Source organism: Bombina bombina, chromosome 6 (genome assembly GCF_027579735.1).
Source record: "Bombina bombina isolate aBomBom1 chromosome 6, aBomBom1.pri, whole genome shotgun sequence".
NCBI lineage: Eukaryota > Metazoa > Chordata > Amphibia > Anura > Bombinatoridae > Bombina > Bombina bombina.
The window spans coordinates 783,007,536-783,031,027 of record NC_069504.1 but is presented as its reverse complement, the minus strand read 5'-3'; the positions used below and the strand labels follow the sequence as shown (position 1 = coordinate 783,031,027).

Here is a 23,492-nt window from a genome sequence, read left to right as displayed (position 1 = left end):
TCCAGACATGGATCTGATGGCCTCTCGTCAGAACTTCAAGGTTCCTTGCTACGGGTCCAGATCCAGGGATCCCAAGGCGACTCTAGTAGATGCACTAGTAGCACCTTGGACCTTCAAACTAGCCTATGTATTCCCGCCGTTTCCTCTCATCCCCAGGCTGGTAGCCAGGATCAATCAGGAGAGGGCGTCGGTGATCTTGATAGCTCCTGCGTGGCCACGCAGGACTTGGTATGCAGATCTGGTGAATATGTCATCGGCTCCACCATGGAAGCTACCTTTGAGACGAGACCTTCTTGTTCAAGGTCCGTTCGAACATCCGAATCTGGTCCCACTCCAGCTGACTGCTTGGAGATTGAACGCTTGATCTTATCAAAGCGAGGGTTCTCAGATTCTGTTATTGATACTCTTGTTCAGGCCAGAAAGCCTGTAACTAGAAAAATTTACCACAAAATTTGGAGTTGGTGTGAATCTAAAGGATTCCCTTGGGACAAGGTTAAGATTCCTAAGAGTCTATCCTTCCTTCGAGAAGGATTGGAAAAAGGATTATCTGCAAGTTCCTTGATGGGACAGATTTCTGCCTTGTCTGTGTTACTTCACAAAAAGCTGGCAGCTGTGCCAGATGTTCAAGCCTTTGTTCAGGCTCTGGTTAGAATCAAGCCTGTTTACAAACCTTTGACTCCTCCTTGGAGTCTCAACTTAGTTCTTTCAGTTCTTCAGGGGGTTCCGTTTGAACCCTTACATTCCGTTGATATTAAGTTATTATCTTGGAAAGTTTTGTTTTTGGTTGCAATTTCTTCTGCTAGAAGAGTTTCAGAATTATCTGCTCTGCAGTGTTCTCCTCCTTATCTGGTGTTCCATGCAGATACGGTGGTTTTACGTATTAACCTGGTTTTCTTCCAAAAGTTGTTTCTAACAAAAACATTAACCAGGAGATAGTCGTGCCTTCTCTGTGTCCGAAACCAGTTTCGAAGAAGGAACGTTTGTTGCACAATTTGGATGTTGTTCGCGCTCTAAAATTCTATTTAGATGCTACAAAGGATTTTAGACAAACATCTTCCTTGTTTGTTGTTTATTCTGGTAAAAGGAGAGGTCAAAAAGCAACTTCTACCTCTCTCTCTTTTTGGATTAAAAGCATCATCAGATTGGCTTACGAGACTGCCGGACGGCAGCCTCCTGAAAGGATCACAGCTCCTTCCACTAGGGCTGTGGCTTCCACATGGGCCTTCAAGAACGAGGCTTCTGTTGATCAGATATGTAGGGCAGCGACTTGGTCTTCACTGCACACTTTTACCAAATTTTACAAGTTTGATACTTTTGCTTCTTCTGAGGCTATTTTTGGGAGAAAGGTTTTGCAAGCCGTGGTGCCTTCCATTTAGGTGACCTGATTTGCTCCCTCCCTTCATCCGTGTCCTAAAGCTTTGGTATTGGTTCCCACAAGTAAGGATGACGCCGTGGACCGGACACACCTATGTTGGAGAAAACAGAATTTATGTTTACCTGATAAATTACTTTCTCCAACGGTGTGTCCGGTCCACGGCCCGCCCTGGTTTTTTAATCAGGTCTGATAATTTATTTTCTTTAACTACAGTCACCACGGTATCATATGGTTTCTCCTATGCAAATATTCCTCCTTAACGTCGGTCGAATGACTGGGGTAGGCGGAGCCTAGGAGGGATCATGTGACCAGCTTTGCTGGGCTCTTTGCCATTTCCTGTTGGGGAAGAGAATATCCCACAAGTAAGGATGACGCCGTGGACCGGACACACCGTTGGAGAAAGTAATTTATCAGGTAAACATAAATTCTGTTTCTTGGGAACAATAATAGATTCTTTAGAAATGAAGATTTTCCTGACAGATGTCAGAGAGTCAAAGCTTCTAAACGCTTGTCAAGTTCTTCACTCTGTTCTACGGCCTTCCATAGCTCAGTGCATGGAAGTAGTAGGGTTGATGGTTGCAGCAATGGACATAGTTCCTTTTGCGCGAATTCATCTAAGACCATTACAACTGTGCATGCTCAAATGGGGACTATACAGACTTGTCTCCAGTGATTCAAGTAGATCAGAAGACCAGAGACTCACTCCGTTGGTGGCTGACTCAGGATTACCTGTCCCAGGGAATGAGCTTCCGCAGACCAGAGTGGGTCATTGTCACGACCAACGCCAGTCTATTAGGCTGGGGCGTGGTCTGGGATTCCCTGAAAGCTCAGGGTCTATGGTCTCGGGAAGAGTCTCTTCTCCCGATAAACATCCTGGAACTGAGAGCGATATTCAATGCTCTCCGGGCTTGGCCTCAACTAGCAAAGGCCAGATTCATAAGATTCCAATCAGACAACATGACGACTGTTGCTTACTTCAACCATCAGGGGGGAACAAGGAGTTCCCTGGCGATGAGAGAGGTGACCAAGATCATCAAATGGGTGGAGGATCACTCCTACCACCTGTCTGCGATCCACATCCCAGGAGTGGAAAACTGGGAGGCGGATTATCTGAGTCGTCAGACCTTTCATCCGGGGGAGTGGGAACTCCACCCGGAGGTGTTTGCCCAGTTGACCCAATTATGGGGCATTCCAGACATGGATCTGATGGCGTCTCGTCAGAACTTCAAGGTTCCTTGCTACGGGTCCAGATCCAGGGATACCAAGGCGACTCTAGTGGATGCATTAGTGGCGCCTTGGACTTTCAACCTAGCTTATGCGTTTCCACCGTTCCTTCTCATTCCCAGGCTGGTAGCCAGGATCAAACAGGAGAAGGCCTCAGTTATTTTGATAGCTCCTGCGTGGCCACGCAGGACTTGGTATGCAGACCTGGTGAATATGTCATCGGCTCCACCATGGAAGCTACCATTGAGACAGGATCTTCTAGTACAAGGTCCATTCGAACATCCAAATCTAGTTTCTCTCCAGCTGACTGCTTGGAAATTGAACGCTTGATTTTGTCTAAGCGTGGGTTTTCGGATTCTGTGATAGATACTCTGGTACAAGCCAGAAAACCTGTGACTAGAAAGATTACCATAAAATATGGAAAAGATATATCTGTTGGTGTGAATCCAAGGGATTCTCATGGAGTAAGATTAAAATTCCTAGGATCCTTTCCTTTCTCCAAGAAGGTTTGGATAAGGGATTATCAGCGAGTTCTCTAAAAGGACAGATTTCTGCTTTATCTGTCTTGTTACACAAACGACTGGCAGCTGTGCCAGATGTTCAAGCTTTTGTTCAGGCTTTGGTCAGGATCAAGCCTGTTTACAGATCCTTGACTCCTCCCTGGAGTCTAAATTTGGTTCTTTCAGTTCTTCAAGGGGTTCCGTTTGAACCCTTACATTCCATAGATATCAAGTTGTTATCTTGGAAAGTTCTGTTTTTGGTTGCTATTCTTCTGCTAGAAGAGTTTCTGCATTATCTGCTCTGCAGTGTAATCCGCCCTATCTGGTGTTCCATTCAGATAAGGTTGTTTTGCGTACTAAACCTGGTTTCCTTCCAAAGGTTGTTTCCAACAAGAATATTAACCAGGAAATAGTTGTGCCTTTGTGTCCGAATCCAGTTTCAAAGAAGGAACGCTTGTTACACTATTTAGATGTAGTCCGTGCTTTAAAGTTCTATTTAGAAGCAACAAAGGATTTCAGACAAACGTCTTCTCTGTTTGTAGTTTATTCTGGCAAGAGGAGAGGTCAAAAAAGCTACTGCTACCTCTCTTTCCTTTTGGCTGAAAAAGCATCATACGATTGGCTTACGAGACTGCCGGACGGCAGCCTCCTGAACGAATCACAGCTCACTCTACTAGGGCTGTGGCTTCCACATGGACCTTCAAGAACGAGGCTTCTGTTCATCAGATGTGTAAGGCAGCGACCTGGTCTTCTCTGCACTCTTTGTCCAAATTCTACAAATTTGATACTTTTGCTTCTTCGGAGGCTATTTTTGGGAGAGAGGTTTTGCAAGCCGTGGTGCCTTCTGTTTAGGTAACCTGATTTGCTCCCTCCCTTCATCCGTGTCCTAAAGCTTTGGTATTGGTTCCCACAAGTAATGGATGACACCGTGGACCGGACACACCAATGTTGGAGAAAACAGAATTTATGCTTACCTGATAAATTACTTTCTCCAACGGTGTGTCCGGTCCACGGCCCGCCCTGGTTTTTTAATCAGGTTTGAAGAATTTCTTTCTCTATACACTACAGTCACCACGGCACACTATAGTTTCTCCTTTTTTTCTCCTAACCGTCGGTCGAATGACTGGGGGGGCGGGGCCTGGGAGGGACTATATGGACAGCTCTTGCTGTGTGCTCTCCTTGCCTTTCCCTGTGGGGGAGGAGAATATCCCACAAGTAATGGATGACACAGTGGACCGGACACACCGTTGGAGAAAGTAATTTATCAGGTAAGCATAAATTCTGTTTTTTCCATCAGGATCTCAAATCCTTAAATTTAAAGGTATGGAGATTGAACGCTTGATTCTTAGTCAAAGAGGTTTCTCTGACTCTGTGATTAATACTATGTTACAGGCTCGTAAATCTGTATCTAGGGAGATATATTATAGAGTCTGGAAGACTTATATTTCTTGGTGTCTTTCTCATCATTTTTCCTGGCATTCTTTTAGAATTCCGAGAATATTACAGTTTCTTCAGGATGGTTTGGATAAAGGTTTGTCTGCTTGTTCCTTGAAAGGACAAATCTCTGCTCTTTCTGTTCTTTTTCACAGAAAGATTGCTAATCTTCCTGATATTCATTGTTTTGTACAAGCTTTGGTTCGTATATAACCTGTCATTAAGTCAATTTCTCCTCCTTGGAGTTTGAATTTGGTTCTGGGGGCTCTTCAAGCTCCTCCGTTTGAACCTATGCATTCATTGGACATTAAATTACTTTCTTGGAAAGTTTTGTTCCTTTTGGCCATCTCTTCTGCCAGAAGAGTTTCTGAATTATCTGCTCTTTCTTGTGAGTCTCCTTTTCTGATTTTTCACCAGGATAAGGCGGTGTTGCGAACTTCTTTTCAATTTTTACCTAAGGTTGTGAATTCCAACAACATTAGTAGAGAAATTGTGGTTCCTTCATTATGTCCTAATCCTAAGAATTCTAAGGAGAAATCATTGCATTCTTATGTTGAAGCTACTAAGAATTTCCGAAAGACTTCTAGTCTATTTGTTATCTTTTCCGGTTCTAGGAAAGGTCAGAAGGCCTCTGCCATTTCTTTGGCATCTTGGTTGAAATCTTTAATTCATCATGCTTATGTTGAGTCGGGTAGAACTCCGCCTCAAAGGATTACAGCTCATTCTACTAGGTCAGTTTCTACTTCCTGGGCGTTTAGGAATGAAGCTTCGGTTGATCAGATTTGCAAAGCATCAACTTGGTCTTCTTTGCATACTTTTACTAAATTCTATCATTTTGATGTGTTTTCTTCTTCTGAAGCTGTCTTTGGTAGAAAAGTACTTCAGGCAGCTGTTTGAATCTTCTGCTTATATTTTCAGTTTTTTTCTTTATAAGATTTAAACTTTATTTTGAGTGTGGATTTTTTTCAGCGGAATTGGCTGTCTTTTTATTTTATCCCTCCCTCTCTAGTGACTCTTGCGTGGAAGATCCACATCTTGGGTAGTCATTATCCCATACGTCACTAGCTCATGGACTCTTGCTAATTACATGAAAGAAAACAACATAATTTATGTAAGAACTTGCCTGATAAATTCATTTCTTTCATATTAGCAAGAGTCCATGAGGCCCACCCTTTTTTTTGTGGTGGTTATGATTTTTTTGTATAAAGCACAATTATTCCAATTCCTTATATTTATGCTTCGCACTTTTTTCTTATCACCCCACTTCTTGGCTATTCGTTAAACTGATTTGTGGGTGTGGTGAGGGGTGTATTTATAGGCATTTTTAGGTTTGGGAAACTTTGCCCCTCCTGGTAGGAATGTATATCCCATACGTCACTAGCTCATGGACTCTTGCTAATATGAAAGAAATGAATTTATCAGGTAAGTTCTTACATAAATTGTTTTCTTTTTTTCCAAGATAATCAATTTTTTGATTCATATTGAATTCAATTCTTATCTGTTACTCTGGGCTTCAAGATTAAGTTCTTAGACTAAAACTTTAAGCTTATTTTAGTTTGGTTGTTTTTACTAAAGAACAAAATTCTAAATTCTTACCCAAGTAACATGTTTTTATTTAGAAGTTTTTTTGGTTCTATTCGGTCCAAAATTCTTAGATTTTGGGTACAAAATACAATTTGAAGTTAAACCGTCTGTGAGAAGTCTTTTTCTCTCTATTATATTCCAGCTATTCCAGTAAGGCTAACACTTTCCTTAATGTGTTTCAGTCCCATATATTTTGGGTAATGTTGAAGTGCGGTTGATCACCTGTTGAGGATCAAGCGCTGCTCAGATCTGGAATCTTCTGGGGTATTTATTCCAGTTCCATTTTTAGGATCTGGGTTTTGGGGTTTTATTCAAACTATTCATTGTTCCAAAGATAGAAAATCTTTTTATTATATAAATGTACCATCTTTTAGATTGGTATTTATATGGTCTATTCTGACTTTTTTTGGTCAGTGATAGCATTATTTGTTTTCATTAGATACAATAGATGCATATCTTCATTTCTGTTTTCATTCAGATTATTTTTTATTTTCTGAGACTACGGAATCTCATATGATTCAATTTTGTTTTTTCAAGACATGGTTAGAGGATCTTTTTATCAAAAACTCTTGATTCCTTGCACAAGGGTCACCTTTTTTAGGTTTCCAGATAGTGTCACTGTCTTTGTCTCTAACATATAAGTGATTTTTTTCTTATTGGGTTCCGTCTGTCGGTACCTTCAGTCTCTTATTTCCTTCAGTTGCTATATATGCATGGAAATTTAGGTCTTATGGCTGCAGCATTGGATTCATTTTCCTTTGCTCATTTTCATAGAAAACCTTTCCAGTTTTTTATGCTGCATAATGGTGCAGGGATTCTAGGATTTCACTTTTTAAATCTTCGAATTCTATGTTTATCTATCTTTGATTCGGTGGTTAAGATCACCATCATTTAGTTCTACAGGTCTCTTCGATTCTTTCAACCTGGACCATGATCTCTATAGATGCGAGTCTTTTAGGTTGGGAGGCTGTCTGAGGTTCTCTGTCAGCACAAGGGGTTTGGAAATCTCCGTGCATTCCCAGAGTTCTTCAGTTGGTTTCTTTTGAAGAAGAGACGTTTGTTTTTTTCAGGCCTTTTCACATCTGTGGTGTATGTCAATCATCAGGGTGTGACTATCAGTCTTTAGACTGTGACAAAGTATCTCGGATATTTGCTTGGGCTAAATCCAGCTCCTATCTAAATTCTGGGGTCCTTTTCCCAGGTATAGACGTTTGGGAAGCGGATTATCTCTCTTAATCAAGCTTTACATCCGGGAGAATGGTCTCTTTACCCAGATATGTTTTTCAATTTTTCAGATGTGAGGGCTTCCAGAAATAGATCTGTTGGCCTCTCGTCTTAACAAGGAATTTCCCAGGGGCCTATTTCAGGTCCGGGGATCCTCAGGCGGAAGTAGCTTATGCATTGACACTTCCTTGGAATTATCATTCTGTCTATCTTCCGCCTCTAGTTCTTCAAAAATTTTAATGGAGCGTTCGTTTGTACTGCTGGTGGTTCCAGCATGGCCTCACAGGTTTTGGTATGCGGATCTCATTCGGATGGCCAGTTGCCAACCTTGGACATTTCTGTTAAGACCAGACCTTTTATCTCAAGGCCCATTTTTCCATCAGGATCTTAAATCATTTAATTTGAAGATATGAAGATTGTACGTTTGATTCTTAGTCATAGAGGTTTCTCTGACTCCGTGATTAATACTATGTTACAGGTTTGTAAATCTGTCTCTAGAAAGATTTATTATCGAGTTTGGAAGACTTTCATTTCTTGGTGTTCTTCTCATAAATTCTTTTGGCATTCTTTTAGAATTCCTCGAATTTTACAATTTTTCAGGTTGGTTTTGTCTGCAAGTTACTTGAAAGGACAAATCTCTACTCTTTCTGTTCTTTTTCACAGAAAGATTGCTATTCATTCTGATATTCATTGTTTTGTACAGGCTTTGGTTTGTATCAAGCCTGTCATTAAATCAATATCTCCTCGTTGGAGTCTGAATTTGGTACTGAGGGCTTTACAGGCTCCTCCGTTTGAACCTTTGCATTCTCTGGACATTAAAATTACTTTCTTGGAAAGTATTGTTCCTTTTGGTTATCTCTTCTGCTAGAAGAGTTTCTGAGTTTTCTGCTCTTTCTTGTGGATCTCCTTTTCTGATTTTTCATCAGGGTAAGGCAGTGTTCCTTCCTGTTATTCATTATTTTGTTCAGGCTTTGGTTCTTTACAAACCTGTCATTAAGCCAATTTCTCCTCCTTGGAGTTTTATTTTGGTTCTAAAGGCTTTACAGGCTCTTCTATTTGAGCATATGTTTTCTCTAGACATTATTTACTTTCATGGAAAGTATTGTTCTTTTTAGACATCTCTTCAGCTAGAACAATTTTTAATTATCTGTTCTTTCTTGTGAGTCTCCTTCTGATTCTTTCATCAGGATAAGGTGGTTTTTGCTATCCTCATTTCAATTTTTACCTAAAGTTGTGATTTCTATCAACATTAGGGAGGAATTATTGTCTTTTACTAAGACTTCTTTGGTAAGATTCTTACATTCTTTGGAAATGGTAAGAGTTTTGAAATCTTATGTTGAATCTATTCAGATTTCAGATAGTCTTCTAGTCTATTTTTTATCTTTTCTGGTGTTAGGAAGGTCAAAAGGCTTCTGCCATTTATTTGGCATCTTGCTTAAACTTTTGATTCATCATGCTTATTTGGAGTCGGGTGGATTCCCGCCTCGGAGGATTATGGCTCATTCTACTAGGTAAGTTTCTACTTCCTGGGCTTTTTAAGAATGAAGCTTCTGTTGATCAGATTTGCAAAGCAATGACTTGGTCTTCTTTGCATACTTTTACTATGTTCTACCATTTTGATGTTTTCTCTCCTTTAGAAACAGTTTTGGTAGAATGGTACTTCAGGCAGCTGTTTCAGTTTGATTCTTCTGCTTATATTTTCAGTTTTTTTTCATTATAAAAATTGATACTTTTTTGATTTGGGTAGTGGATTAATTTTTCAGCGGAATTGACTGTCTTTATTTTATCCCTCCCTCTCTAGTGACTCTTGCGTGGAAGTTCCACATCTTGGGTATTTATTATCCCATACGTCACTAGCTCATGGACTCTTGCTAATTACATGAAAGAAAACATAATTTATGTAAGAACTTACCTGATAAATTCATTTCTTTCATATTAGCAAGAGTCCATGAGGCCCACCCTTTTTTGTGGTGGTTATGATTTTTTGTATAAAGCACAATTATTCAAATTCCTTATTTTTTTGATGCTTTCGCTCCTTTTTTATCACCCCACTTCTTGGCTATTCGTTAAACTGAATTGTTGGTGTGGTGAGGGGTGTATTTATAGGCATTTTTAGGTTTGGGAAACTTTGCCCCTTCTGGTAGGAATGTATATCCCATACGTCACTAGCTCATGGACTCTTGCTAATATGAAAGAAATGAATTTATCAGGTAAGTTCTTACATAAATTATGTTTTTCTGCTTTACCCCCTCCCCCCTTTCTGCCCCTCCTACAGATATACCAAGACAGAATATTGGATACTTGATTAAAATTTGTTAAATAAGCATGAGAAAGAGGTCATGTTTAATTTTGGATTGTAGAAGAAGTTTAATTACGCTTAATAGAATTGTTTAAATTGGATTGTAGAAGAAGTTTGAGTATGCATAAAAGAATTGTTATAATTGTATAAGAACATAAAAATCATACTTGATGAGGGTCTAGCACCCTTATGAGATAACACAAGATGGGTATTAGTAAGAAATGACTAAGGTATTCACAGAAAATATTGATGTAACAAATTAAGATTGCGAATTTAAGGAGATGTTTAGAAACCCTCTTCATTATGAAGGAGTTATGAAAAGCTAGACATATGTATGTTTGGTAAGTAAGAATTGAATTGTATGGATAATTAGCTTAGTTTATTGTCGTTGGACTAAAATTATGTATCCACAAGATGTAGAAATATGTATACATTTTGCTTTTTTTGTGTTTGGTGCATCATGATGTATTTACAATATGATTGTATATTTGTAGTTACTCAAATAAAATAATAAAAAAGAAAAAAAAAAGAAAAATGTGCTTCTATGGAATAAATTGGCAAGTATCTCTAGTGTGACCTCCCCTTACACTTGAGCAATAGCAGGAATCTAGATTTCTTTCATGTAATTAGCAAGAGTCCATGAGCTAGTGACGTATGGGATATACATTCCTACCAGGAGGGGCAAAGTTTCCCAAACCTTAAAATGCCTATAAATACACCCCTCACCACACCCACAATTCAGTTTTACAAACTTTGCCTCCGATGGAGGTGGTGAAGTAAGTTTGTGCTAGATTCTACGTTGATATGCGCTCCGCAGCAAGTTGGAGCCCGGTTTTCCTCTCAGCGTGCAGTGAATGTCAGAGGGATGTGAGGAGAGTATTGCCTATTTGAATGCAGTGATCTCCTTCTACGGGGTCTATTTCATAGGTTCTCTGTTATCGGTCGTAGAGATTCATCTCTTACCTCCCTTTTCAGATCGACGATATACTCTTATATATACCATTACCTCTGCTGATTCTCGTTTCAGTACTGGTTTGGCTTTCTACAAACATGTAGATGAGTGTCCTGGGGTAAGTAAATCTTATTTTCTGTGACACTCTAAGCTATGGTTGGGCACTTTGTTTATAAAGTTCTAAATATATGTATTCAAACATTTATTTGCCTTGACTCAGAATGTTCAACTTTCCTTATTTTCAGACAGTCAGTTTCATATTTGGGATAATGCATTTGAATTAATCATTTTTTTCTTACCTTCAATTTGACTCTTTTTTTCCTGTGGGCTGTTAGGCTCGCGGGGGCTGAAAATGCTTCATTTTATTGCGTCATTCTTGGCGCAGACTTTTTTGGCGCAAAAATTCTTTTCAGTTTCCGGCGTCATACGTGTCGCCGGAAGTTGCGTCATTTTTTGACGTTATTTTGCGCCAAAAATGTCGGCGTTCCGGATGTGGCGTCATTTTTGGCGCCAAAAGCATTTAGGCGCCAAATAATGTGGGCGTCTTATTTGGCGCTAAAAAATAAGGGCGTCGCTTTTGTCTCCACATTATTTAAGTCTTATTTTTTCAGTGCTTCTGGTTGCTAGAAGCTTGTTCTTTGGCATTTTTTCCCATTCCTGAAACTGTCATTTAAGGAATTTGATCAATTTTGCTTTATATGTTGTTTTTTTCTCTTACATATTGCAAGATGTCTCACGTTGCATCTGAGTCAGAAGATACTACAGGAAAATCGCTGTCTACTGCTGGAGCTACCAAGCTAAGTGTATCTGCTATAATTTTTGGTATCTGTTTCTCCAGCTGTTGTTTGTATTGCATGTCATGACAAACTTATTAATGCAGATAAAATTTCCTTTAGTACTGTTACATTACCTGTTGCTGTTCAGTCAACATCTAATTTTCAGAGTGTTCCTGATAAACATAAGAGATTTTATTTTTTAAATCCATTAAGAAGGCTATGTCTGTTATTTCTCCTTCTAGTTTACATAAAAGTCTTTTAAAACTTCTCTTTTTTCAGATGAATTTTTAAATGAACATCATTCTGATACTGATAATGGTTCTTCTGGTTCAGAGGTTTCTGTCTCAGAGGTTGATGCTGATAAATCTTTGTATTTGTTCAAGATGGAATTTATTCGTTCTTTATTTTAAGAATTATTAATTGCATTAGAAATAGAGGATTCTGGTCCTCTTGATTCTAAATCTAAACGTTTAAATAAGGTTTTTAAATCTCCTGTAGTTATTCCAGAAGTGTTTAATCTCCCTGATGCTATTTCTGAAGTAATTTCTAGGGAATGGAATAATTTGGGTAATTCTTTTACTCCTTCTAAACGTTTAAGCAATTATATCCTGTGCCATCTGACAGATTAGAGTTTTTTTGGGACAAAATCCCTAAGGTTATGGGGCTGTCTCTACTCCTGCTAAATGTGCTACTATTCCTACGGCAGATAGTAATTTATTTAAGGATCCTTTAGATAAAAAAAATTGAATCCTTTCTAAGAAAAGCTTACTTATGTTCAGGTAATCTTCTTAGACTTGCTATATTTTTAGCGGATGTTGCTGCAGCTTCAACTTTTTGGTTAGAAGCTTTAGCGCAACAAGTAACAGATCATAATTTTATAGCATTATTATTATTATTCTATAACATGCTAATAATTTTATTGGTGATACCATCTTTTGATATCATTAGAGTTGATGTCAGGTATATGTCTCTAGCTGTTTTAGCTAGAACAGCTTTATGGATTAAACTTGGAATACTGATATGTCTTCTAAGTCAACTTTGCTTTCCCTTTCTTTCCAGGGTAATAAATTATTATTTCAACTGTTTCTGGAAGGAAGGGAACTTTTTTACCAAAGGATAAAAAATCTAAGGTAAATTTAGGTCTAATGATCATTTCGTTCCTTTTCTCACAATAAGGAACAAAAGCCTGATCCTTCATTCTCAGGAGCGGTATCAGTTTGGAAACTATTTCCAGTTTGGAATATTTCCAAGCCTTTTAGAAAACCTATAGCCAGCTCCTAAGTACCCATGAAGGTGCGGACCTTATTCCAGCTCAGCTGGTATGAGGCAGATTAAGTTTTCTTCAGACATTTTGATCAATTCCGTTCTCAATTTCTGTTTTCAGAACATTGTTTCAGAAAGGTACAGAATTGGCTTCAGTTAAGGCCTCCTGCTAAGAGATTTTTTTCTTTCCCGTGTCCTAGTTAACACAGCAAAGGCTCAGCATTTCTGAAATATGTTTCAGATTTAGAGTTGGCTGGAGTAATTATGCCAGTTCCAGTTCTGGAACAGGGGCTGGGGTTTTATTTTATCTCTTCATTGTACTAAAGAAGGTCAATTCCTTCAGACCAGTTTCGGATCTATCAATATTGAATCGTTATGTAAGGATACCAACATTCAAGATGGTTACTGTAGGACTGTCCTGCCTTTTGTTTAGCAAGGGCATTATATGTCTACAATAGATTTACAGGATGTGTATCTACATATTCCGATTCATCCAGATCACTTTTTGTGTCTGAGATTCTCTTTTTAGACAAGCATTACCAGTTTTGTGGCTCTACCGTTTGGCCTAGCCTCAGTTCCAAGAATTTTTTTCAAAGGTTCTCGGTGCCCTTCTTTCTGTAATCAAAGAACAGGGTTTTTTGGTATTTCCTTATTGGACATTATCTGGGTACTTGCTCAGTCTTCTCATTTTCGAAGAATCTCATACGAATCGACTTGTGTTGTTTCTTCAAGTTCATGGTTGGAGGATCAATTTACCAATCAGTTCATTGATTCCTCAGACAAGTGTAACCTTTTTAGGTTTCTAGAATAGATTCAGTGTCTATGACTCTGTCCTTGTCAGACAAGAGAAGTTTAACATTGATATCAGCTTGTCAAAACCTTCAGTCACAATCATTCCCTTTGGTAGCCTTATGCATGGAATTTTAGGTCTTAGGACTGCCGCATCAAATGCGATCTCCTTTGCTCGTTTTCACATGCGACCTCTTCAGCTCTGTATGCTGAACCAATGGTGCAGGGATTACTCAAAGATATCTCAATTAATATCTTTAAACCGATTATACGACACTCTCTGACATGGTGGGCAGATCACCATCGTTTAGTTCAGGGGGCTTCTTGTTCTTCCGACCTGGACTATAATCTCAACAGATGCAAGTCTTACAGGTTGGGGAGCTGTGTGGGGGTATCTGACGGCACAAGGGGTTTGGGAATCTCAGGAGGTGAGATTTCCGATCAATATTTGGAACTCCGTGCAATTTCAGAGCTCTTCAGTCTTGGCCTCTTCTGAAGAGAGAGTTGTTCATTTGTTTTCAGATAGACAATGTCACAACTGTGGCATACATCAATCATCAAGGAGGGACTCACAGTCCTCTGGCTATGAAAGAAGTATCTTGAATTTTGGTTTGGGCGGAATCCAGCTCCTGTCTAATCTCTGCGGTTCATATCCCAGGTATGGACAATTGGAAAGCGGATTATCTCAGTCGCCAAACGTTGCACCTGGGCGAATGGTCTTCACCCAGAGGTATTTCCTCAGATTGTTTTAATGTGGGAACTCTCAGAAATAGATCTGATGGCTTCTCATCTAAACAAGAAACTTCCCTGGTATCTGTCCGGATCCAGGGATCCTCGGGCGGAGGCAGTGGATGCATTATCTCTTCCTTACAAGTGTCATCCTGCCTATATCTTTCCGCCTCTAGTTCTTCTTCCAAGGGTATTCTTAATATTCTAAAGGAATGCTCGTTTGTCCTGCTGGTAGCTCCAGCATGGCCTCACAGGTTTTGGTATGCGGATCTTGTCCGGATGGCCTCTTGCCAGCTGTGGACTCTTCCGTTAAGATCAGTCTTTCTGTCTCAAGGTTCTTTTTTCCATCAGGATCTCAAAACCTTAATTTTAAGGTGTGGAGTTTGAACGCTTGATTCTTGGTCAAAGAGGTTTCTCTGACTCTGTGATTGATACTATGTGACAGGCTTGTAAATCTGTATCTAGAGAGATATATTATAGAGTCTGGAAGACTTATATTTCTTCAGGATGGTTTAGATAAAGGTTTGTCCGCAAGTTTCTTGAAAGACAAATCTCTGCTCTTTCTGTTCTTTTTCATAGAAGGATTGCTAATCTTCCTGATATTCATTGTTTTGTACAAGCTTTGGTTCGTATAAAACCTGTCATTAAGTCAATTTCTCCTCTTTGGAGTTTGAATTTGGTTCTGGGGGCATTTCAAGCTTCTCCTTTTGAACCCATGCATTCTTTGGTCGTTATATTACTTTCTTGGAAAGTTTTGTTTCTTTTGGCCATCTCTTCTGCCAGAAGAATCTCTGAATTATCTACTCTTTTTTGTGAGTCTCCTTTTCTGATTTTGCATCAGGATAAGGCGGTGCTGCGCACTTCTTTTGAATTTTTTACCTAAGGTTGTGAATTCTAACAACATTAGTAGAGAAATTGTGGTTCCTTCATTATGTCCTAATCCTATGAATTCTAAGGAGAAATCATTGCATTTTTTGGATGCTGTTAGAGCTTTGTATTATTATGTTGAAGCTACTAAGTCTTTCCGAAAGACTTCTAGTCTATTTGTCATCTTTTCCGGTTCTAGAAAAGACCAGAAAGCTTCTGCCATTTCTTTGGCATCTTGGTTGAAATCTTTATTTCATCATGCCTATGTTGAGTCGGGTAACACTCCGCCTCAAAGGATTACAGCTCATTCTACTAGGTCAGTTTCTACTTCCTGGGCATTTAAGAATGAAGCTTCGGTTGATCAGATTTGCAAAACAGCAACTTGGTCCTCTTTGCATACTTTTACTAAATTCTACCATTTTGATGTGTTTTCTTCTTCTGAAGCAGTTTTTGGTAGAAACGTACTTCAGGCAGTGGTTTCAGTTTGAATCTTCTGCTTATGTTTTTTCATTTAAATTTTATTCTGGGTGTGGATTATTTTCAGCAGGAATTGGCTGTCTTTATTTTATCCCTCCCTCTCTAGTGACTCTTGTGTGGAAAGATCCACATCTTGGGTAGTCATTATCCCATACGTCACTAGCTCATGGACTCTTGCTAATTACATGAAAGAAAACATAATTTATGTAAGAACTTACCTGATAAATTCATTTCTTTCATATTAGCAAGAGTCCATGAGGCCCGCCCTTTTTTGTGGTGGTTATGATTTTTTTGTATAAAGCACAATTATTCCAATTCCTTATTTTATATGCTTTCGCACTTTTTTCTTATCACCCCACTTCTTGGCTATTTGTTAAACTGAATTGTGGGTGTGGTGAGGGGTGTATTTATAGGCATTTTAAGGTTTGGGAAACTTTGCCCCCTCCTGGTAGGAATGTATATCCCATACGTCACTAGCTCATGGACTCTTGCTAATATGAAAGAAATGAATTTATCAGGTAAGTTCTTACATAAATTATGTTTTTCGCGCCATTACTGTGCAGTTAATTTTGAGTTCAGTACATGCAACTGCATGTGTGAGGGTCTGGAATCCACTAAAAACGTTCCTAGAAGGCTTCATTTGGTATCATATACCCTCCTGGGATTGGTGAAGTTGCAGCAAAGGCTGTGGCTGGGACTGTAAGGGGGTTAAAATTAAAAACGGCTCCGGTTTCCACATTTTAAGGGTTAACAGCTTGAAAATTGGGGTGCAATACTTTGAATGTATTAAGACACTGTGGTGAAAATTTGGTAAAGATTGGATAATTCCTTCATAGTTTTTCACATATTCAGTAATAAAGTGTGCCCTGTTTAACATTTAAAGAGACAGTAACGGTTTTGTTTAAAACGGTTTTTGTGCTTTATTAACCAGTTTAAGCCTGTTTAACATGTCTGTACCTTCAGATAGATCATGTTCTATATGTATGGTAGCCAATGTGGTTCCCCCTTCAAATATGTGTGATAATTGTGCCATAGCGTCCAAACAAAGTAAGGACAGTACTGCCACAGATAATAAAGTTGCCCAAGATGATTCATCAGATGAAGGGAGTAGACATAGTTCTACATCATCTCCTTCTGTGTCTATACCAGTTATGCCCGCGCAGGCGACCCCTAGTACTTCTAGCGCGCCAATGCTTGTTACTATGCAGTAATTGACGGCAGTAATGGATAACTCCATAGCTAATATTTTATCCAAAATGCCAGCATTTCAGAGAAAGCGCGATTGCTCTGTTTTAAACACTGTAGAGCAGGAGGGCGTTGATGATAATTTTTCTGTCATACCCTCACACCAATCTGAAGTGGCAGTGAGGGAGGGTTTGTCAGATGGGGAAATTTCTGATACAGGAAGAATTTCTCAGCAGGCAGAACCTGATGTTGTGACATTTAAATTTAAATTAGAGCATCTCCGCGCATTACTTAAGGAGGTGCTATCTACTCTGGATGATTGTGACAATCTGGTCAACCCAGAAAAATTGTGCAAGATGGACAGTTCCTTGAGGTCCCGGTGCACCCTGATGCTTTTCCGATACCTAAACGGGTGGCGGACATAGTGAATAAGGAGTGGGTGAAGCCAGGCATACCTTTTGTCCCTCCTATATTTAAGAAATTGTTCCCTATGGTCGACCCCAGGAAGGACACATGGCAAACAGTCCCTAAGGTCGAGGGGGAGTTTTCTACTCTAGCCAAGCGCACGACCATTCCTATTGAGGACAATTGTGCTTTCAAAGATCCTATGGATAAAAAATTGGAGGGTTTGCTTAAAAAGATTTTTGTACAGCAAGGTTACCTCCTTCAACCTATTTCGTGCATTATTCCTGTCACTACAGCGGCGTGGTTCTGGTTCGAGGAACTGGAAAAGTCGCTCAGTAGGGAGACTCCGTATGAGGAAGTCATGGACAGAATTTCCGCACTTAAGTTTGCTAATTCCTTTATTTTAGACGCCGCTTTGCAGTTAGCGAGGTTAGCGGCAAAAATTCAGGGTTTACAATTGTGGCGCGCAGAGCGCTCTGGCTAAAGTCTTGGTCGGCGGATGTATCTTCCAAGACAAAATTGCTTAATACCCCTTTCAAAGGTAAGACCCCTTTTGGGCCAGAATTGAAAGAGATTATTTCAGTCATCACTGGGGGAAAGGGCCATGCCCTCCCACAAGATAAACCTTTCAAGGCTAAGAATAAGTCCAATTTTCGTTCCTTTCGCAATTTCAGGAACGGACCGGCTTCCAACTCGGCAGCCTCTAGACAAGAGGGTAACGCTTCCCAGACTAAACCAGCTTGGAAATCAATGCAAGGCTGGAATAAGGGTAAACAGGCCAAGAAACCTGCTGCTGCTACCAAGACAGCATGAAGAGGTAGCCCCCGATCCGGAACCGGATCTAGTAGGGGGCAGACTCTCTCTCTTTGCTCAGGCTTGGGCAAGAGATGTTCAGGATCCCTGGGCACTAGAAATAGTCTCTCAGGGTTATCTTCTAGAATTCAAGGAACTACCCCCAAGGGGAAGGTTCCACATGTCTCACTTATCTTCAAACCAAGTAAAGAGACAGGCATTCTTGCATTGTGTAGAAGACCTGTTAAAGATGGGAGTGATACTCCCAGTTCCAACTGTGGAACAAGGTCAGGGGTTTTACTCAAATCTGTTTGTAGTTCCAAAAAAAAAAGAGGAACTTTCAGACCAATTCTGGATTTAAAAATTCTAAACAAATTTCTCAGAGTGCCATCGTTCAAAATGGAAACTATTCGAACGATTTTACCTACAATCCAGGAGGGTCAATTTATGACTACCGTGGATCTAAAGGATGCGTATCTGCATATTCCTATCCACAAAGATCATCATCAGTTCCTAAGGTTCGCCTTTCTGGACAAACATTACCTATTGTGGCTCTCCCATTCGGACTAGCCACTGCTCCAAGGATTTTCACAAAGGTGCTCGGGTCCCTTCTAGCGGTTCTAAGACCCAGGGGCATTGCAGTGGCACCTTACTTGGACGACATCCTAATTCAAGCGTCGTCTCTTTCAAAGACAAAGGCTCACACAGACATTGTTCTAGCCTTTCTCAGATCTCACGGGTGGTAGGTGAACATAGAAAAAAAGTTCCCCGTCTCCGTCAACAAGAGTCCCTTTCTTGGGAACAATAGATTCTTTAGAAATGAAGATTTTCCTGACAGATGTCAGAGAGTCAAAGCTTCTAAATGCTTGTCAAGTTCTTCACTCTGTTCTACGGCCTTCCATAGCTCAGTGCATGGAAGTAGTAGGGTTGATGGTTGCAGCAATGGACATAGTTCCTTTTGCGCGAATTCATCTAAGACCATTACAACTGTGCATGCTCAAACAGTGGAATGGGGACTCTACAGACTTGTCTCCAGTGATTCAAGTAGATCAGAAGACCAGAGACTCACTCCGTTGGTGGCTGACTCAGGATCACCTGTCCCAGGGAATGAGCTTCCGCAGACCAGAGTGGGTCATTGTCACGACCGACGCCAGTCTATTAGGCTGGGGCGCGGTCTGGGATTCCCTGAAAGCTCAGGGTCTATGGTCTCGGGAAGAGTCTCTTCTCCCGATAAACATCCTGGAACTGAGAGCGATATTCAATGCTCTTCAGGCTTGGCCTCAACTAGCAAAGGCCAGATTCATAAGATTCCAATCAGACAACATGACGACTGTTGCTTACTTCAACCATCAGGGGGGAACAAGGAGTTCCCTGGCGATGAGAGAGGTGACCAAGATCATCAAATGGGCGGAGGATCACTCCTACCACCTGTCTGCGATCCACATCCCAGGAGTGGAAAACTGGGAGGCGGATTATCTGAGTCGTCAGACCTTTCATCCGGGGGAGTGGGAACTCCACCCGGAGGTGTTTGCCCAGTTGACCCAATTATGGGGCATTCCAGACATGGATCTGATGGCGTCTCGTCAGAACTTCAAGGTTCCTTGCTACGGGTCCAGATCCAGGGATCCCCAAGGCGACTCTAGTGGATGCATTAGTGGCGCCTTGGACTTTCAACCTAGCTTATGCGTTTCCACCGTTCCTTCTCATTCCCAGGCTGGTAGCCAGGATCAAACAGGAGAAGGCCTCAGTGATTTTGATAGCTCCTGCATGGCCACGCAGGACTTGGTATGCAGACCTGGTGAATATGTCATCGGCTCCACCATGGAAGCTACCTTTGAGACAGGATCTTCTAGTACAAGGTCCATTCGAACATCCAAATCTAGTTTCTCTCCAGCTGACTGCTTGGAAATTGAACGCTTGATTTTGTCTAAGCGTGGGTTTTCGGATTCTGTGATAGATACTCTGGTACAAGCCAGAAAACCTGTGACTAGAAAGATTACCATAAAATATGGAAAAGATATATCTGGTGTGAATCCAAGGGATTCTCATGGAGTAAGATTAAAATTCCTAGGATCCTTTCCTTTCTCCAAGAAGGTTTGGATAAGGGATTATCAGCGAGTTCTCTAAAAGGACAGATTTCTGCTTTATCTGTCCTTGTTACACAAATGACTGGCAGCTGTGCCAGATGTTCAAGCTTTTGTTCAGGCTTTGGTCAGGATCAAGCCTGTTTACAGATCCTTGACTCCTCCCTGGAGTCTAAATTTGGTTCTTTCAGTTCTTCAAGGGGTTCCGTTTGAACCCTTACATTCCATAGATATCAAGTTGTTATCTTGGAAAGTTCTGTTTTTGGTTGCTATTCTTCTGCTAGAAGAGTTTCTGAATTATCTGCTCTGCAGTGTAATCCGCTCTATCTGGTGTTCCATTCAGATAAGGTTGTTTTGCGTACTAAACCTGGTTTCCTTCCAAAGGTTGTTTCCAACAAGAATATTAACCAGGAAATAGTTGTGCCTTCTTTGTGTCCGAATCCAGTTTTCAAAGAAGGAACGCTTGTTACACAATTTAGATGTAGTCCGTGCTTTAAGGTTCTATTTAGAAGCAACAAAGGATTTCAGAAAACGTCTTCTGTGTTTGTAGTTTATTCTGGCAAGTGGAGAAGTCAAAAAAAGCTACTGCTACCTTTTTCCTTTTGGCTTAAAAGCATCATACGATTGGCTTACGAGACTGCCGGACGGCAGACTCCTGAACGAATCACAGCTCACTCTACTAGGGCTGTGGCTTCCACATGGGCCTTCAAGAACGAGGCTTCTGTTGATCAGATATGTAAGGCAGCGACCTGGTCTTCTCTGCACACTTTGTCCAAATTCTACAAATTTGATACTTTTGCTTCTTCGGAGGCTATTTTTGGGAGAAAGGTTTTGCAAGCCGTGGTGCCTTCTGTTTAGGTAACCTGATTTGCTCCCTCCCTTCATCCGTGTCCTAAAGCTTTGGTATTGGTTCCCACAAGTAATGGATGACACCGTGGACCGGACACACCAATGTTGGAGAAAACAGAATTTATGCTTACCTGATAAATTACTTTCTCCAACGGTGTGTCCGGTCCACGGCCCGCCCTGGTTTTTTAATCAGGTTTGAAGAATTTCTTTCTCTATACACTACAGTCACCACGGCACACTATAGTTTCTCCTTTTTTTCTCCTAACCGTCGGGTCGAATGACTGGGGGGCGGAGCCTGGGAGGGACTATATGGACAGCTCTTGCTGTGTGCTCTCCTTGCCTTTCCCTGTGGGGGAGGAGAATATCCCACAAGTAATGGATGACACCGTGGACCGGACACACCGTTGGAGAAAGTAATTTATCAGGTAAGCATAAATTCTGATTTTCTTTGAATTTGATTTGTTCTCTTTGTATTCTTAGTTGTAAGCTAAACCTAGTCGGCTTCATATGCTAATTTCTAAGCTCTTGAAGGCTGCCTCTTAACTGTATGCGTTTGACCGTTTTCACTGCTAGAGGGCATTAGTTCATGTGTGCCATATAGATAACACTGTGCTCACCCCCTTGGAGTTATTTGAGCCAGTACTAATTGCCTGAAAATGCAAATCTGTCATAAGATCTGCGATAAGGAGGCAGTCTGCATAAGCTTAGATACAAGGTAATCCGATGTAAAAAGTATGTTTAATATAATAGTGTTGGTTATGCAAAACTGGGGAATAGTAAATAAAGGGATTGTCTATTTTTAAACAATAACGTTTTTGGTGTTTACTGTTTAATGATTTGTGCAATAACCAGCAATTCGAATATTAGCTCATTGTTTCTGAAAACTGACTTAGTTTAGCCATGTGGTCAGTAAAAAAAAATAGCTGGGTGGTAGAACACTGCATAAGACAAAAGAAAACTAGTGATAATTTGACTTTTTAAAGTGTTTTCTAACCATTTTCTTTTCTTTCTGTGTGTCATGTGACAGCCATCAGCCAATTACAGACTCATACATATATACTTTTAAATCTTGCAAACTTTTAGTGGGAGCTGTTGCCTCTGAAAGTGTGCAAATAAAGACTGAACAATTTGAAGCAAGTAAAAAAAAAAAAAAAAAAGTAAAACGACGTTCATGAGTAGATAATGTTTTAACTTATCTGGTTGTGGCCAATTAGCCTTATAGTCTTAAAGGGACATTAAACACTTTTAAATGATAATATAAAATTATAAATTGTATATATAAAACAACTCTGCAATATACTTTCATTATTTATTTTGTCCTCTTTGCCTGTAATTCCATTCTGAAATTGTGAGCTGTTCAGTTCCTGTTAGAATTGGAAGTGCAGAACACTGTTAAATCCAGCACAACCATTGGCTGCACACTCTAATGACCTATGTATAACTGTCCCTAATTGGCCACAGCAGAGAAGGTAACACAAGTTACAACATGGCAGCTCCCAGTGTTTTATAGACACTAAAACTTTACACTTATTTTGTCACTTTTTAAACAACTAATGAAACTTTAAAAAATACATCTACATGTTAGTCATGGACTAATCTTTTCTTTGAATGCATCATTCTATCTACTGTGTATTTAGTGTTTAATGTCCCTTTAATAAAGGACCAGTCAACACAGTAGATTTGCATAATCAACAAATGCAAGATAACAAGACAATGCAATAGCACTTAGTCTAAACTTCAAATGAGTAGTAGATTTTTTTTTCTGACAATTTTAAAAATTGTCTTTCTACTCCCACTGTACCATGTGACAGCCATCAGCCAATCACAAATCGCTAATCTGCTAGACTTTTTTCTGTAATTTGTAGAATACTGATGGACACATTTGTATCACTTTTTTATAACTACATACTTTTCCCTTTTTCAGGATTATTATAAAATCATTAAAATTCCAATGGATATGGGCACCATTAAGAAGCGCCTAGAAAATCATTATTATTGGAATGCTCAAGAATGCATCCAGGACTTCAACACCATGTTTACCAACTGCTACATTTATAACAAGGTATAGCTTATAGAACAGATAAAATGTTATATGAATGGATTTTAAACACAAGTGTGTGTGAATATCTCATCTTGTATGCATAACAATAGAATTTAAATGTGTGGATGTGAAACTCATTAAACTGTGTAATAGATCTGTTTCTTAAACGTTTAACATCTTTATTTCTGGATTATATTTCTTTCTAGGTGGTAAGAGTCCACAAAATACTCATGGGAAGTCACTTCCTGGCCACCAGGAGGAGGCAGACACCCCACAGCAAAGCTTTAAAGGGACATGAAACACCATAAAATTATTTCATGATTTAGATAGAAGTACATTGGAATGTTTAAAATTGTATTCTCTATTTTCTTTTACAAGATATGACGAGTCTACGAATTTCATCCTTACTTATGGGATATCTCCTCCTGGTCAGCAGGAGGGAGGCAAAGATCTCCACATCAGAGCTGCATAAATAGCTCCTCCCCCCCCCCCCCCCCCCCAACCCAGTCATTCTCTTTGCCTGTGTTAGTGATAGAGTGAGGTACTAATTTAGATTCTACAATCAAGAGTTTATTTTAAATGTTGCCCAAGTGTACTATTTTACTACCGGGCAGCTTCTGAAGAACCATTTATGTGAACTTGT

General features: G+C 40.0%; 1 protein-coding gene across 1 annotated transcript in view; it reads left to right on the top strand.

The window, feature by feature from the left end:
- The window catches only part of LOC128663661 (bromodomain-containing protein 4B-like), a 777,540-nt gene that overhangs the window by 208,086 nt on the left and 545,962 nt on the right, over positions 1 to 23,492 (top strand). Inside the window, 1 exon segment of the mRNA XM_053718097.1 lies at positions 22,733 to 22,870. Coding sequence (XP_053574072.1) covers positions 22,733 to 22,870 — 138 coding nt within the window.